Source organism: Nicotiana sylvestris, chromosome 10, assembly GCF_000393655.2.
Source record: "Nicotiana sylvestris chromosome 10, ASM39365v2, whole genome shotgun sequence".
Taxonomy (NCBI): Eukaryota; Viridiplantae; Streptophyta; class Magnoliopsida; order Solanales; family Solanaceae; genus Nicotiana; species Nicotiana sylvestris.
This window is the reverse complement of record NC_091066.1, coordinates 170914781-170934019: the sequence shown is the minus strand read 5'-3', so window position 1 is coordinate 170934019 and position 19239 is coordinate 170914781. Positions and strand designations below refer to the sequence as shown.

Genomic DNA, 19239 nt, shown 5'->3' with positions numbered 1-19239 from the left:
TATCATCCCGGTAAAGCCAATGTTGTGGCAGACGCTCTCAGCCGTAAATCAATGGGAAGCTTAGTACATATTGAGGCAGGTAGATGGGGGTTGATTAAAGAGCTTCATCAGCTAGCCAATATGAGAATCAGATTGTTAGACTCTGATGATGGAGGTGTTACTGTACAGAATACATCAGAATCATCTTTGGTAGCCGAGGTAAAAGCACGACAATATGAAGATCCTATCTTAGTACGATTAAGAGAAAGCATTCAACAGTGTAAAAGTATGGCTTTTGGGATCGGAAAAGACGGGGCACTGAGATACCAGAGCCGATTGTGTGTGCCTAATGTGGCAGGGTTGCGAGAGAAGATTATGAATGAGATTCATCAATCCCGATATTCCATCCATCCCGGCTCGACAAAGATGTATCATGATGTCAAGGAGCAGTATTGGTGGGATAATATGAAGAAGTCTATTGCAGAATTTGTAGCCCAGTGTCCCAATTGTCAACAAGTAAAGATAGAACATCAGAAACCCGGTGGATTGCTTCAAAATATAGAGATTCCGACCTGGAAGTGGGAGGTGATTAATATGGACTTCATTATTGGATTACCTCGCTCTTATCATAAGTTTGACTCCATCTGGGTGATAATTGATCGACTTACAAAATGTGCCCATTTTCTGCCAGTGAAGACAACTTACACGGCTGAAGATTATGCGAAGTTGTATATCAAGGAGATTGTTAGGCTTCATGGTGTGCCCATATCTATTATATCAGACCGAGGAGCTCAATTTACGGCTAACTTTTGGAGGTCTTTCCAGAAGGGTTTAGGCACACAGGTAAATCTCAGCACTGCATTTCATCCGCAGACTGACGGACAGGCTGAACGTACCATTCAGACACTGGAAGATATGCTACGAGCATGTGTTCTAGATTTTAAGGGGAATTGGGATGATCATCTTCCACTCATAGAATTCGCCTATAACAATAGCTACCATTCCAGTATTAAAATGGCCCCATACGAGGCACTATACGGGAGGAGATGTAGATCACCAGTTGGATGGTTCGAAGTCGGTGAAACAGAATTATATGGGCCAGATTTGATTCACCAAGCTATTGAGAAGGTGAAAGTGATACAGGAGCGATTGAGGACGGCACAAAGCAGGCAAAAATCTTATTCTGATGTCCGACGTCGTGATCTAGAGTTTGAGGTTGGTGATTGGGTTTTCCTGAGGATCTCACCAATGAAGGGTATTATGCGTTTTGGGAAGAAAGGTAAGCTGAGTCCAAGGTATATCGGGCCGTATAAAATTCTTCGACGGATTGGACAGGTTGCTTATGAGTTAGAATTGCCATCCGAATTGGAATTTGTCCACCCGGTATTCCATGTATCTATGTTGAGAAAATGTATTGGAGACCCTTCTCGAGTCGTCCCTATCAAAGATGTACAAGTTACAGAGGACCTATCATATGAAGAAGTGCCAGTGGCGATATTAGATCGGCAAGTCCGCAAGCTGAGAACAAAAGATGTAGCTTCCGTCAAAGTATTGTGGAGGAACAAAAATATGGAAGAAATGACATGGGAAGCAGAAGAGGAGATGAAGTCTAAATACCCTTACTTATTCCAGAATGAAGATAACAAGGATGCTGGTGGAAGACAGGATACATTGGAAGGTGAAACGGCTCTATGAGGTAAGCAATAATTTGAGAATACTCCTCCTTAATACAAAATGGTGATATGTAGATAATGTAAATACGCATAATGCTTTGTGTAGCCTTGTGAAGCCATATGTTGGGCTTAATTACTTGCAAGTTTTTCTAGTGACCATTTTATAGGGGAAAATTGATCGGAAATTTCCATTGGAATCCACGATGATTTAAACTCCCCATAAACCCTTACATTCGAGGACGAATGTTCCTAAGGGGGGAGGGTGTTACAACCCATATCCACATGTGTTAGTTCATGCCATATATTAGTTAACATAAATCCAAGAAGGAATTATCTTTGAGATGATAAGAAGTCAATCCTATTGGTCTTAAGTGATACAAGAGTGTATAAGGGTGATTAACCAGTATTAGAAGTTAAACGAATCAAGGATGTTGTAACTCGTATTTTTAGGTAATCTAGCGGTGCTTAATACACTCAAGAGGTCATTTATTAAGGTATTTTAACCATATAATATCCGTATCATAAGTCTTGAAGTCAAACGAGTTATGAAACAAAAGTCGACAAAAGTTGTCGCAACTTAGGTTCATAATTTTACTTAAACATTAGGTCAAATGTTTCTAATCTTTTCTAATAATTTACAAGGAATTACGGGGTGATATACCAACAAAATTAAATATCTATGAGTCTAGTTTCCAACGCATTAAACCGTTCATCGATACGATCTCGGAGTAGAGAGATATTCGCGTTTTCGCGAGACTGCGCCAAGCACCTCTCTATGGGGCCCACTAAGTCGGTTTAAGATATTTGGACCTATATAGGATGCCTCCAACCCGTTTTAAGTCATTTCTTTTCACTATTTTCAGACCTTAGAACCCTAGGAACATCCTCTCAAGGTTCTCTCAAGATTCAAGACCCAAAAAAGGGCAAACAACACAAATCAAGTGTCGGGAATTCCGTGGCGCTAGTAAGTCTCTTGTTCTTCTTGTTGTTGCTCATTTTTGTGTCGTTCCAGCTCGTGTGGGAGGTTGTTTTAAAGGGTTTATGTTCTGTAAATACTCCCTCATGTTCTTAATATCAATCCTAGGTGATTTCAAGCCTTCTAAAGTGATTCTAGTGCCGAAAAACACTAATTGATCGCTAGTTTCGCTTTTTTGTTGTTGTGGCAGCATTGGAGGGATATTTCATGGAAATTTAAGGTCAAATTGGAGTTATTCTTTCTGTATAAAGGTAAAGAACCTCTTACTCTATATGTATTTAAGATTATCCAAGTTGCGGCTAAGCCATTGAAGCTAGAACTTGTGAGATATATATCGAAAGGTTTGGTAGTAAAGTTATTGTTTTGTGGACTGTTTTGCGTTGTTGTTGGGCTACGTATTTTACTACTATCTTGTGGAGTTTTGGAGGAGGAAGGGTGTGGAGAAACACCATATATATGTAGGGTTATGGGCTGATAGTTATTCGTAACATTTTCAGGTTGTTTGACACGACTACGGTGGTTGTCGTATGTATGGAGTGATTAGGCTGTGTGTGGACTATTTTGGGAGGCTCAATATGTTTATTATTGATGTTGTTTGGGCTGTTTGGTAACTGTTTTGAATGGTGTGAGGTCATATATATAGGGGAGGTGCTGTCCGTTTCATCGTAAAATAGGTTGTGGTTGATACATAATAGTTATGACGCTTAAATGATAACGATAGTATCGTTTCTCTTATTGTAGACTAAGGAGTTTTGACAATTGCATAGCTTGAGATTGGGGCAGTATATACAAGGTATGTGAGGCTATCCCTTTCCTTCTTTTGCACGACTCTGATTGTACATAATGTAATGAACGAGCTTCCAAGATACTCTACTCTTAGAAGCTAGCAGTACTTACATTGTTTTCCCTCTTATGGAACGATTGATGTTAATGTTGCTTCTCTTATTCTTATGTTATCAATGTTGTTCGTACTTCCTAAATCTTATAAGGTTCATAGTGAAGAGTTAGTCCTAATAACGTGTACAGAGGATACCGACCTTACGTCACTCCGAAAGGTTTAGAATGTGATTCCATGAGTCGAGCATGCATTATATATATGTATCTATTTTACTCTACCGAGCCACGCTATAGTTGGCCGGGTACGGCACCTATTGTGCAACCACTGATCAGTTGGGTTTTACCGAGCTCCACGTGGCCGGGTACGATTCTACCGAGCCTTATGATGGCCGGGTACGTTTTTTTACCGAGCCTATTATGGCCGGGTACGATATGATGATGATGATGCCCACAGAGGCGAATGCTTTAAAGGTTTATGTATTTATACATATGTATCATGCATTTCATGTAAGTAGCCCTCAGAGGTACTAAGATGTTACAGGTTGTATATTCTCTATCCTTGCTTACATTACTGATCGTATTTATGGTTCCTTGCCTTACATACTCAGTACTTTATTCGTACTGACGTCCTTTTATTTGTGGACGCTGCATGTCGTGCTGCAGGTCCTGATAGACAGGCAGGTGCAGCTCCCCCACCACAGTAGACTGTCCAGTTCAGCGGTGATTGGCGAGATCCCTTCTCCGGACTTGCCTTGGTCTTGGTATGCAATTTTTGTTATAGACATTATGGTTATGTCAGGGCCCTGTTCCGGCTATGTTGCCACACTTATGTTCATTTAGAGGCTCATAGACAGGTGTCGGCTCATGTATAGTTTGGTATGCCTTGTCGGCTAGTTTTTGTTGTATAGTCTTTCATAGTAGCGTGGTAGCTCATATCTTATATGTAGTTTCTTGATTGTCTGGTCATCCCCTGCTATGTATGTTGATGCCGTCATATTTTATTGCTGGTTGTCCATGATCTAGATCTACCATTTATATTGATCTCGTCAGCCCTAAAAGATAATAATGAAGGTTAGATGAAATGTATGTTGGTGCGCGGCAAGTGTGGTCGGGTGCTAGTCATAGCCCTTCAGTTTGGGTCGTGACATGGTGGTGGAGGAAGAATTGGTGCTAAAGGTTGTGGTGGCAGTGGCGGTGGCGGCACTGCCAAAGGGAGCAGCGGTGGCAGCGGTGGTTGCGGGATGATGAAGGCTCCAGGTGGAGGAGGAGCTTACATATCCAGGCCTGGCTTCGAGAGTAACCCCAAGGGTTACTTCTCTGGTCTCCACACCGGAGAAAAGGGCGGCAAATGAGTATATATATATATATATATGAATTATATATGTATCTATATATTTCAACCTATGATTTATTTTTGGCTGTCTACTCCTTCGGGTTTCGACGGTCTAGTAGGAGTAAATTTTATAGGTCAATATATAGTAGAGTTGTATTTTTATACTATTGAATATATAAAAGCACAAAAATTTAGTATAACATTTTGTATCTATCGATTAACTTGTTATTGCTTAGTCCATGATTGGCGAGATGTATTATATTTTAGTTTTGAGGTTTGTGTGAATTGCTAGATGAGACTATATATTAATTAATTGATCTGACATTTTTATAATAATCATCATTTATAACAATAGTTTACTATAATATAATTAAAAAAAACTGAACCAATTATTTTTCATGTTATCTTATGATATATATTTTATATAACGACACTTTACTGTAGCGGTTAAAAATTATCGAAATAGATAAAATTGTTATATAGAGGTTTGATTATTAATCAATTAGTGCCTTTGAAACTTTATTTTCGCTTTAAAGTGGCCAAGCTCCAGTAAATTTTCCTTTGGAGCAGTTTTCTTTTGTTGGAATTTATACCTTACTTTGTAATAATAATATTAATATTAGGATGGGTAGTTACTATTGGAAAAGTTCTATGAGCCTTGTATTAAAGAAGAAATTCAAGACGTCAAAATGCATCATCTCTCTTTAATTTAGGCAAAAAAATCAAAAAGGTAGCAAACAGATCGGAAAGGAAAGACTGCACATGAGAGAAAGCTGAAGGGTAACAAACTATAAATAAATGACAAGAAAGAGGAACCTAATATAAATGACATAGATAATAATAAACTTATTATTTTTTTATTTTTTAAATTTATGTGACGTAATTTGAATGGGTATAGAGTTAAAAAAAATTAAATTTTTTTGAACTTGTGGTATTAAATAAATTATAATATTTGAGTGGTTATACGATATTTTAAACTTGTGATTTTAAATATGCATAATATTTTTTAGCCTATAAAAGTGTTTCATTAAGAGCAAAATGAATAAAATAGAAAGTTTAAAGATGAATTATATTTAAACATAAAAATATGTAATATTTTTTTGGAACAGACTAATAAGGAAAGTACATATATAAATTGAATGGAGAGAGTAATAAACTAAATAAATGTATTAGTCACACAAGAATCCATTATTATTTCTGAATGGAAAATCATTTGCAAGCAAATTTTTTCATTATTCGTACAAATTATGAAAGACATGGAAAGTAGATAATACAACAGAAGCACTAAAATCACAGGGAATTACTTATCTAGTGATAATTAATCTAGACATTCATGCACATATATGTACCATCTGCAATGGTCAAATGACAAGTACAACAAACCCAACAATCACTGCAGTCATTGTTGGTAGTACAACTTCTCCAACAAGTCGCAAGTTGTGGAAGTAATCTGCTCTTGAGTCCTGACAGATCATGATCAATATCCAGTGCAGCTATAGCTTGTGTCTTTGAGAACCACGATATATTAACTGAAATATTTCACAATCACAATTATTAAAATCAAATTATAATTGATGTAACATAAAAGATACATAGCTAAATGTCATGCATATTCATGTCTACATTTAAAATATGCCTATTTATACATACACACAGAAAGTTGTATAATATAATGATAAAGAAAAATAAATACTCACTAGTGGTTGCCATGAGAAGAATGGTGATAATAGAACAAAGTTTAAGCAACGACATATTATGAATTATAATTCACACTTTTATGAAAGTTTTTGTATGAGCATCTCATTACTTTTCATTGATCGTTATTTATAGACCTTTTCTACCAATGAGCTGGCTCTCTAGCATACATGTGCTATGGTTGTTTCTTTTCATATTTAGTTTTTTTTTTTGCTTTATTATTTCTTCAACTTGCTTTAATATTAAAGAATTGTCTGTGGTAACCTCCCTCCTAATTAATACCTTCTACTATAATATAATAAAGTCTCTTCACTCTCACGTCTTTAGGAAAAGATTAATTATATATATATATATATATATATATATATATATGTAATGAAATATTTTGATCAAGAAGTATTATAACTATGAGTCGTACATTTTTATTGTAGCCATTAAAAAATAGTCAACATAATTTCAGATCAGTTCTTTTCGTGAGATACATGGGAGACTTGTTAATGAACTCAATCAATAATATTTGTAATAAATATGGCTTGCTAAAATATTCTATTAACTACGCATAGTTCACTTTTCTAAAGCAAATTGTACGTAATCTTTTAAATTGTAAACATGGTCATAAGTCATGTTAAGATTTAAATTGTACGTATTCTATTTAAGTACGCATTGTTCGACCTGTGCGACCCGGACAATTCGGATGGCTCTGACCAAGCAATGGCAAAGGGGAAATAAAAAAATAGCTAGATTTATAATTGATTGTTTAAAAATAGCCCAATTTTAAAAGTAATCAAAATTTAGCCACTTTTCATGTAAAGATAATTCGAGCGAAAACACTATTCAAAACCCGAAAAATGCGCCAGTATATTATGTTGGAGTTCCAACATAAGTATACTTGAACTCCAACATATTATACTGGAGTTCCAGGATAAGTATGTTGGAACTCCAACATATTATAATGGAATTCCAGGATAAGTATGCTGGAACTCCAGCATAATATAATGGAGTTCCAACATAAGTACATTAGAACTCCAACATAATATACTGGAGTTCCAGCAAGTATATTTGTCCAGCAAAATATACTGGAGTTTGGAGCACCGGTGCTCCAGTCTCTAGTATATTATACTGGAGCCAGCAAATTATACCGATCCAGCATAATATGCTGGAGTTTATACAAAGGTGCACCGAACTCCAATACATTATGTTGGACCGGTCACTATTGCAGCAAAATAATGGTTATTTTTCATTGACTTGGTAAACGCTGGCTATTTTTAAATGACCAGTCCGAAAACTGGTTATACCGTGCTATTTTTACGAGTTCTAATGTGCAATAAAGCCCTTGGGCCTAGGCGCAAATCTCGTAGAAATGATACCAGGTAGCCACTCTAAAGGAATTCTATTTAGGAATTAGCCAACATATCATGATTTTTAATTTTTTTAGTTTAATTTTTCAAGATACAAATGTTCTGAATTATCCTAAAATCAAGATTTTTAGGACAAAATAAGTATTGACTAATCCTTACCCTAAGAATAGTTATTTGTGTACTTCCCCCTACAAATCTCCAAGCATACCTAGTAAAAAAGGGAGAAATTCAATTTACAAGTGGTCATTCAAAAATAGCCACAATTTTAAAAGTAATCAAAATTTAATCATTTTTCATGTAAAGATAAATCTGAATGAAAACACTATTCAAAATTCGAAAAATACTCCAGCATAATATACTGGAGTTCCAGCATAAGTATACTGGAGTTCCAGCATAAGTATACCGAAACTCCAGTATATTATAATGGAGTTCCAGCATAAGTATACTCGAACTCCGGCATATTATAATGGAGTTTCAACATAAGTATACTGGAACTCCAGCATAATATACTGGAGTTCCAGTATAATATACCGGTCCAGTATAATATGTTGGAAGTTCATGCACAAGTTCTTCAATCTCCAGTATATTACACTGGAACTTTCCGCGTGTTAGAGTTCCAGCATAATATGCTGGAAGTTCATACACATGTGCACCGATCTCCAGTATATTATGTTGGACCAGTCCCTGTTGCAACAAAATAGTGGCTATTTTTTAATGACTTTGCAAACACTGGCTATTTTTGAATGACCAGTCCGAAAACTGGCTAGCCCGTGCTATTTTAACAGCAAAAAATGAGCTTTGGTGGTGGAGATGAGTTGGTACGCTACTCCCTCCCTCCAATTTTATATCTTCTAATTTGATTCAGTACGAAATTTAAGAAAGAAAAAAGTTATTTCAAAATTTGCAATTTAAAACAATGCCATAAGCAATTTTGCGGTCCTAAATTATTCTATTGAGGATAAATTAAATTTTTTAATGATAGATTATTTTTAAATATATAAAGATATCATTCTTTTTGGAATAGACTAAAAAGAAAGTGTGATACCTAAGTTAGAACTTTAAATTTACTCATGTATTATTTGAATTTTCTTAATTTTTCCTTTTGTTAGACTTTTAATTCATTCATACCATTACGGCAAGCAAATTAAATCATTCCTATCTGCCATCAACTTTTGACAAAAATTTAAAATTAATTTTAGTATTGAATTCTGTACGTTATGGATAAAGGATAAAAACAATTTTGTTCTTAACGGCGGGCTAAGATTAGATCAAAATAAAAGTTAAACAATTTCATATATATATATATATATATATATATATATATATATTATAAAGACGATTTAATGGTTATGAAAGTTGGTAGAAGCAATAAAAGAATAAAAAGAGAGTGCTAAAACGTTCACAAGAAATTATATAGATTCACATAACTAGTCGATAGGGCAATAGCGTTGACCCGATTGTGAAGTCTCTAACTATTCCTTATATTCACATAATTAGTCACCAATGTCTCTTTCGTTAATTAGTAATTCCTTCTATGTACTATTCCGTTTATAACCAGCTTTAAGCATGTATACGGTCGAAATCAGATACATCCGGGCTCGAGGGGTCGCTTTAAAACCGACTTCATGTAAGGTCGAGTTCGAGCTCGACGGACCAGACTCGAGCTCGAAGACGGAATGTAATGCTCGAGGATCGAAGTACGTGAGGAACATCGGAGTCAAGCACGACCGGCTCCGAGACAGTGCCGTTGTTAGTTTGTTACAGAAGGACATGATTTCCGCCACGTCCCCAAGATCATGGCATAAATTCCGGAATAGATTTGTACGAATCGGTACATATCCGTATTAGGCGGTTATACAACTGTCCCAATAAGATTCTTTACAGTAAATAAAAATGTACCTTGATTAGTGTTTCCTCTATTATATAAAGGGGACCTCAATTATTTGTAAAAATCATCTAATCATTGGCAAAGAATATACTATCCTACTTTCTCGCTCATTGTTCATCAGATTTGTCCATTATCTTTATTGTTCTTGGTTCATCTCAAGGTCACTAAGCTCGAGGTCGATACTGCTTAAGTAACACTGATTTGATTCACTTATTTCTTTCATTTATACTTTATACTTCTTGATTATTAATTGGTATTGAACTGAATCACATATCTTTAAAACCACAAATCAAATCTAATAGTTACTCGTATTTTCGAGGTAAACAGTTTGGCGCCCACCGTGGGGCTAAAGATAATAGTGATTATTTCATTACTCATTCTCATAACACACGTTATTTTTTCACTTTTTCTTGTCAAGAATTTTTGATTCTTAGGATTAAACATGTCAAACTCGCAAACGCACCTATTCATGACGACGAAGGTCTTGGATTTCATGGAGAAAACAACAATATAGGTCGGTGTACCACCAATAAACCCTGGAGAAGTGCCAAATATGGTCCCAATTGATGTTAGTTCACACATTGCTTTAAACGCGAATTTAGGCACAGACCTCGCGGGGAGTGTACGCAGGAAAGCCCGATCTGGCGGCCAAGAAACACAAGGAATAAGAGATGGGGAAGTCAGCCTCCAAGTGATATTCGAGATGCTGAAAGTTCAACAGATCGCCATTGCTCAACTTCAAAGTCAGAATAAGACTCCGAGTATAGCTGGACCAGAAAACACTCGTCGTGCTGAACCAGTGCTAGAGAGGTCAAATGGAAATGACTCGGGGACTAACCCTACCATTATAAGGATGCTCGAAGATCTCACCAAGAGGATCGAGTCCGGCGAAAAGAAGATCAAAGAAAATGACAAAAAGGTGGAGACTTATAACTCCCGTGTTGATCAAATATCGGGGACACCCTCGGTCTTGAAGGGTTTAGATGCCAAAAAGTTCATACAAAAATCATTCCCTCAAAGCGCGGCTCCGATGCCCATTTCTAAAAAGTTTTGCATGCCCGATATACCCAAATATAATGGGACAACCGACCCCAACAAGCATATTACTTCATACACTTGCGGGATCAAAAGAAATGACTTGAATGTCGATGAGATCGAATCAGCATTATTGAAAATGTTTGGGAAAACATTGTCGAAAGGAGCCATGATTTGGTACCACAACTTGCCCCCGAACTCTATCGATTCATTTTTTATGTTAGTAGATGCCTTCGTGAAAGCGCATGCCATGGCCATAAAGGTGGCAACGACGAAATCGGATGTTTTCAAGATAAAACAAAGGACCGGCGAGATATTAAGGGAGTTAATGTCGAGGTTTTAGATGGAAAGAATGGAACTACCATCGGTCTCCGATGACTGGGCAGTACAACCTTTATGCAGGGTTTGAACGAACGAAGTTCGATTGCATCTCGACAATTAAAGCAGAACATGATCGAGTATCAAATTTTGACATGGTCAGATGTACATAATTGTTATCAATCAAAGATCAGGGTCGAGGACGACCAGTTAGGAGCTCCCTCGGGCTCAATTCATTCTAATAGGTTGGCAGCAAAACCCCCGAGGGATACAGACATGGAATCAAGATCAAACAGGGAACTGTATCAGCCATACTTCAATTGGAGAAACAACTGTTTGGGTCGTAACGCTCCTTGGAACGATCAGAGAAATGATCGAGGACAAAGTTCTCGGGAACTCATGAGTAAGAATGGGTTCGATAAGCATACTGACCCAACAGAGGCACCTTGATTATCGGAGTATAATTTCAGCATGGATGCATCAGGGATTGTGTCAGTTATTGGAAGAATTAAAGACACCAGATGGCTTACGCCTATAAATCGATCCTTCTCAAAGGAATCCAAACTTAATGTGTAAGTATCATGACACACATTGACATAGAACCGAAGACTACAGGAAGCTAAGGGAGGAGGTAGCTCGGTTGTTCAACGAGGGTCATCTTCCAGAATTTCTCAGTGATCGAGCTAAGAAACACTTCGGGGAGAGAGATGCAAGAAAAAATGATCAGGAAAAACCACAACATGTAATGCTCATGATTGTTGGCGGTGTCGATGTCCCATAAGGACCTGTATTCAAACGCACCAAGTTGTCGATCACAAGAAAAAAATGGACTCAGAGCTATGTTCCCGAGGACGTCCTATCATTCTGTGATGAGGAAGCAGAAGACATATCTCAGTCGCGCAATGATGCCCTGGTAATTTCTACTTTTAAATAAATTCAAGTTAAACGTGTTCTAGTGGATCCAGGTAGCTCAACAAACATAATTAGATCGAGGGTCGTAGAACAGTTTGGCCTACAAGATCAGATTATACCTACATCCCGGGTCCTAAATGGTTTCAACATGGCAAGCGAAACAACAAAGAGGGAGATAATCCTACCAGTAAACATAGTCGAAACCATACAGGATACAAAATTCCATGTCATCAAAGGTGATATGAGGTATAATTCACTCCTCGGGAGACCATGGATACACAACATGAGGGCAGTACCTTCAACTCTTCATCAGATGATGAAGTTCCCAACAGAGGATGGAGTGAAAATGATTTATGGAGAGCAACATGCTGCAAAGGAGATATTTGTTGTCGATGAAGTGACGTCAATACCAGAGCCTTCAACCTTGTAAAAGTCAAACACCAAAGGTAAGCAAGCGGCCAAATAGCAATCACCGCCTCCAGCCTCAACAAAACCGGAGCAATAGGTAATCGAAGACGAAGAAGAGGATTTTCTTACTCCTCGAACTTTCGTCATTCCCGAAGAGTCCGATGCAACTAAGTCAATGATCGAGGAACTAGAGTAGGTCGTACTAATCGAATACATTCTCGAGAGAATAGTATACCTGGGAACGAGATTAACCCCCGAAATTAGGAAAACAACTCATTCAATTTCTTATTTATAATATGGATTGCTTTGCTTGGTTCCATTTAGATATGGCAGGGATTCCACCAGAAATAACTAAACACCATCTAAGCCTTGACCCCAGGTTTAAACCGGTAAAGCAAAAAAGGAGGCCCCAGTCCGAGGTGAAGCACGCATTTATAAAGGACGAGGTAACCAAACTTCTTAAAATAAGATCTAGTCAGGAGGTAAAATACCCCGAATGGTTAGCCAACGTAGTGTAGTTCCTAAAAAGGAAAAAACTTAGAATGTGTGAAGATTACAAGGATTTGAACAAAGCATGCCCCAAAGACTCTTTTCCACTACCTAATATCGATCGCATGATCGATACCACGGCCGGTCACGAGATCCTAACTTTTCTCGATGCCTACTCAGGGTACAATCAAATTCATATGAACCCGGAGGACCAGGAAAAGACTTCTTTATTACTAAATTAGAAACTTATTGTTACAACATAATGCCCTTCGGGCTAAAAAATGCAGGAGCTACATACGAACGCCCAGTTAACAAAATGTTCGAAGAATAAATAGGTAAAACAATGGAAGTTTACATTGATGATATTTTGGTTAAGTCCCTCACGCAGAGGACCATTTGACTCATTTTGCAGGAAACATTCAAAATTTTGAGAAAATACAACATGAAGCTTAACCCAGAAAATGTGCCTTTGGAGTCGTGTAACGACCCGACCGGTCATTTTGAGATTTTGTACTTTGCTTGCTAGTTATTGGGCATTTCTATCCCCGTGTGATGTATTATCACTTATGTAAATCATCGATTATGATTTTTAGGATAATCAGAATGAATTTGGGAAAACAGTTCTCAGTTTGAAGTTTAAAATTTGAAAGATTTGACCAAGTTTTGACCTGTTAGTATATGATCTAGGATCGGAATTTTTATGATTTGTTTAGCTCCGTTAGGTGATTTGGGACTTAGGAGCGTGGTCGAAGTGTGTTTTGGAGGTCCGCAGAAGGTTTAGGCTTGAATTGGCGAAATTGAGATTTTGGCATTTTCCGGTTGATAAGTGAGATTTTTGATATAGGGGTCAGAATGGAATTCCAGGAGTTGCAGTAGGTCCGTTGTGTCATTTGGGATGTGTGTGCAAAATTTCAGGTCATTCGAACGTGGTTTGGTAGATTTTTTTATCAAAAGCGGGATTCAGAAATTTTGGAACCTTAGGCTTGAATTCGATGTGATTTGATCGATTCGATGTTGTTTGAGGTGTTGCGAAGATTGGTATAAGTTTTGATAGTGGTATATGACTGGTTTGTGCTTTGGGTTGAGGTCCCGAGGGCCTCAGAGTGATTTTGGATGGTTGGCGGAAGGTTTGAAGTTGAGTTGGGACAGCTGAAGCATATTGTTGCTGTCATGACCGCACCTGCGATTGGGAGGCCGCAGGTGCGATAATCGTAGAAGTGGAAGGCAGCTGCAGATGAGGCCAAGAAGAAGTTTTCAGGAACAGCAGAAGCGGTGAAGTTGGCGCACATGCGGTAGCATAGGTGCGAGTTTTTAACCGCAGATGCGGAAATGGCCATTTAAGTGAAAATCGCAGATGCGGTGGATTAGGCCGCAAAAGCGGGAACAGGACCGCAGGTGCGAAAAGCCTAGGTCAGAAAGTATAAAAGGTTTCTTCGCGATTTTGAGCTATTTCTTCACCATTTTTATTCGGGTTGAGCTTGGGAAAGCCATTTTGAAGAGGAATTCAAGGGATAACGTCTGGAGGTAAGATTGTTGAACCTAAAACTCGTTTCTATGGTATTATTTCACTTATTAGAGTTGTAATTATGGAGATTAAGGGTTAAAAATTGGGAAACTAGGGCTTGGTATTGGAGACCTTGACTTGATGATTTGAGGGGCCATTTGTGGTCAGATTTTGGTACTTTTGATATGTATGAATCGTGGGGAGATAAGGAATATATTGATGTAAAATTTATCAAATTTCGAGATGTGGGCCCAGGGGGTCGGGTTTTGGTTAATTTCGGGATTGATGTTGTAAATTGATTATTTTCGCATGGGCTTCATTCCTTTAGCATATTTTGACATCGTGATTCTGATTTTGGATAGATTCGACGCGAGTTGAGGCCGATTCGAGAGGCAAAGGTGTTGCGAGCTAGAGTTTGGACCGGATTGAGGTGAGTAATGATTTTAAATGTTGTCCTGAGGGTATGAAACCTCAGATTGTACATCATGGTACTATATTGAGGTGACGCACACGCTAGATGACGAGCATGGGGTGGGGCACCGTTGGAGATTCTGACTTAGTCCATCCCGAATGATTGTTTTACCGTATATTTGATTGAAAACTATTTGCTATCATCATGTTTTGGGATGAATGCCATATTTGGGCCTCGTGCCAACTATTTGGACCCTTAGAAATTTTTTTATTGATATTTCCTCATTGTTTTGACTTTATACTTGAACTCAGTCATGCAATATTCTACTATTTTCATAACTCGACCATGTTTACTCTGCTTTAACACTTAAAATGATATTTTAAATGATATTTTGGGCTGAGCATCATGTTTTACTGTTGCCCGAGTGGCTTGTGAGATTCTGACTGTGTAAAGCCAAGGGCCTATATTGTGAGGAAACACTTATTATGATTATGAGGCCGAGGGCCTGCGATTTGTACGCCACGAGGTGGCTTGCTGATATGAGGCCGAGAGCCTATGTGATTATGCCACGAGATGGCTTGATATTGTGCTTGGGTAGTAAGGGGCCCCTCTAGGAGTCTGCACACCCCCAGTGAGCGCAGGTACCATTGTGACATGAGATATAGCCCGAGGGGCTGGTATTGTTCCATGTGTTGCCCGAGGGGCTGATTTTGTTGGTATTGTGCCTGAGGGGCGGTTCTTTATGTGTTTATATTTTCTAGTTGCCTATCATTTACTTGCTTAACTGATAAAAAGGCATTCTAAAGAAGCTTAAATTGAACTAAAGTGACTTTTACGTATTTTCATTGTTTCATTGCTTTCACTGGCTTTTAATACTTCTTTATAGCCTGTTGATGTGCCTTTACATGATTTCTTATTGCTCAGTCTGCATTTATTATTATTACTCACTGAGTTGGAGTACTCACTTTACTTCCTGCACCACGTGTGCAGATTCAGGCTCTTCAGGTCCTGCTTGCGAGGATTGAGAGCTTCCAGCAGACTTCGGGGATTCACTAGGTAGCTGCTTGGCGTTCGCAGCCCAGTGCATCTCCCTCTATCTTATTTTCTCCTATTTTAGTTATGTAATAGTTGAGTAAACTCTTTCAGACTTGTAGTTTATGATAGATGCTCATGACTGGCGACATCCCGATGTCAGGCTATGTCTATTCCACAACCGTATTATTCCACTTTATTTTGGGATTAATATTGTGATTAATACTTATTTTGTATTATCTAATTGCTTAAAATGAATTGGGAGTGTGTTGGTTGGACTTGTCTTCACGAGAGGCGCCATCACGACCGGGTCCGGGTTTAGGGTTGTGACAAGTCAGCTCGGGAAAGTTCCTCGGCTTCATGATGTCAAATCAGAGGTATCAAAATTAACCTCGATAAGATCAAAGCCATCAAAGATATCATGGTCATGGATAGTGTGAAGGTCGTGCAAAGGCTAACAGGTCGAATAGCCGTCATGGGTCGGTTCATTTCGAGGTCATCAAATCGAAGTCATAGGTTCTTTTCCTTGCTCAAAAAGAAAAGGGATTTCGCATGGACCCCGGAATGCCAGCAAGCCTTAGATGAATTGAAGAGATACTTATCGAGCCCGCCTTTGCTTCACACCCCGAAGGTAGATGAAAATCTTTACTTATATTTGGTAGTGTCCGAGATAGCGGTAAGTGGCATACTAGTTCGAGAAGAGCAAGGAACGCAACTCCATGGTTATTATGTAAGACGAACTCTGGGAGATGCTGAAACTAAGTACCCTTACTTAGAAAAATTAGCAATTGCATTGATAAGCTCATCTAGGAAGCTAAAGTCATATTTTCAATATCATCCCATATGTGTATTAACCACTTACCCCCTTCGAAATATTTTGCATAAGCCCGAACTATCGGGTCGGTTGGCCAAATGGGCCGTCGAACTTAGCGGGTACGATACCGAATATCAACCCCAAACGGACATCATGTCTCAAATACTAGCTAACTTCGTGGCCGATTTACACCAACCCTCGTACCCGTAGTGGAGAAAGAACTCCTACTAAGATCGGGTACATCACCCTTTTCACAGACGGTGCCTCGAATGTGAAAGGGTCCAGGATTGGCATTGTATTAAAGCCACCTACGGGTAGTACCATTAGACAATCTATCAAAACTTCTAGGTTGAATAATAATAAGGCCGAGTATGAGGCCATGATTGCAGGTCTCGAGCTAGCTAAGAGCTTGGGAGCAGAAGTCATTGAAGCCAAGTGCGATTCACTGTTGGTGGTAAACCAAGTAAACAAAAGTTTTGAAGTTCGAGAGGATAGGATACAATGATACTTGGATAAACTACATGTAACATTACATCGCTTCAAGGAATGGACTCTAGATCATGTGCCTCGAGAGCAAAATAGTGAGGCCGATGCACTTTCTAATTTGGGATCCTCGGTTGAAGAAGATTATATCGTCATGGGGACTGTCGTCCAGTTATCAAGGTCTGTGGTTGAAGAGGGTCATGCCGATATAAATTCAACAAGTTTGACTTGGGACTGGAGGAATAAGTATATCGATTATTTGAAAAATGGAAAACTCCTGTCGGACCATAAAGAATTGAGGGCCCTACGAACCAAGGCTACTAGGTTTGCATTAAATGAAGATGGAACATTGCATAGGAGAACGTTCGATAGGCCAATGGCGGTATGTTTAGGGCCGGGGAAACCGATTATGTTCTTCGAGAAATCCACGAAGGTACTTGTGGAAACCACTCCAGCGCCGAGTCTTTGATTCGCAAAATTATTAGAGCAGTGTATTACTGGGACAACATGGAAAAAGATTCTAAGGAATTTGTCAAAAAATGGATAAGTGCCAACGATTTGCACTGATGATCCATCAGCCCGGAGAATAACTCCACTCGGTCCTATCCCCGTGGCCTTTAATGGAATGAGGAATGGACATAGTCGGCCCTCTACCAACGGCCCCAGGTAAAGCCAAATTTATTTTGTTTATGACCGATTATTTTTTCAAATGGGTGGAAGCGCAAGCCTTCGAAAAGGTCAGAGAAAAAGAAGTTATTGACTTCATCTGGGACCACGTCATGTGCCGGTTCGGGATACCTGCCGAGATTGTATGTGACAATGGAAAGCAATTCATTGGTAACAAAGTAATGGGGTTCCTCGAAGCACACAAAATAAAGAGGATCTTATCAACGCCATACCACCCAACTAGAATGGACAGGCCGAGTCAATTTGGACGATGCAAAGGGAAAATGGAGAGAAGTTCTACTCGAGGTCCTTTGGGCATATTGAACAACATCAAAATCTAGCACAGGGGCTACTCCATTCTCTTTAATATATGGCTCAGAGGCCCTTATCTCTGTCGAGGTCGAAGAATCCAGCATCAGGTTTCGACATGCATCGAAGGAGTCAAATCACGAGGCCATGAATACTAGCCTCGAGCTGTTAGATGAAAAATAAGAGGCAGTACTCGTTCGGATGGCCGTGCAGAAGCAAAGAATCGAGAGATACTACAATAGAAGGACCAATCTTCGACATTTCAGAATCGGGGACTTAGTTCTACGGAAAGTCACCCTTAATACTCGAGACCCAAATGAAAGAAAACTGGGCCCGAATTGGGAAGGAACGTACTGAGTCCTCGGAGTTTTCGGAAAAGGATCTCACAAACTTAGCACAATGGAAGGTGAACAACTGCCAAACAATGGGAATGTATCATTACTCAAACGATACTATTTCTAAGGTATGACTTTCTCTTTCTGTCCATCTGAATTTGAAACTAACCTATTGTAGGTGTTCGGTCGAAGCTATCGAAGGCACCTTTTTACACGAAGGCCTTAGGTTTTAAAGCATGCGTTACACTTTTTTCCCTTAGATCGGATTTTGTCCCAAATGGGTTTTACCGGCATGGTTTTTAACGAGGCAACAACTATGTGCTACCTAAGGAGAACTCAATAGTATCCAAGGCTTCTTTTCAATCAAACTCGAATACTGGGAGGCATCACCCTCGGAGGTTATATTTTCGAGGAAAATACTTCATGCCAAAGAGGGCCTCAATAGAATAACTTTGTAATGGGCCAAACGGTCAAATGAACTGTGTCCATAGAGAATAGTCGAGCCCCGACGACAAAACATGTACGCATGTATCAATTATTCAAAGAAGCATTCTTTCTATATCAAAACTCTTTGTGTCTCAAAGAAGTCTACTATTATACGAGCTCTACACTTATAATTCTATGAGAAATGACGCAACGGCCAGAACACAAATACACCCCGAATACCCGGGACTATCATCGACGGTCAACTCATCTGAGTCATCAAAAACTCGAACTCATAAGACCTCAAAGAGGCATCCCCTCGATATAAAGGCCAAGGCCATCATACTCGGGGACTAACCT

The 19239-nt window shown here is 38.8% G+C and overlaps 1 protein-coding gene across 1 annotated transcript; it reads left to right on the top strand.

Annotated features, from left to right (window-relative positions):
* Nucleotides 1–10292: 10292 nt before the first annotated feature.
* On the top strand, nt 10293–11117 carry LOC138880254 (uncharacterized). Its single transcript, XM_070159933.1, has one exon. The coding sequence runs from the start codon at nt 10293–10295 to the stop codon at nt 11115–11117; it is 825 nt and encodes a 274-aa protein (XP_070016034.1).
* Nucleotides 11118–19239: the final 8122 nt, after the last annotated feature.

Coding starts and splice junctions, on each gene's coding strand:
- LOC138880254 (XM_070159933.1), top strand. CDS start 10,293: ATGGTCCCAATTGATGTTAGTTCACACATTGCTTTAAACGCGAATTTA.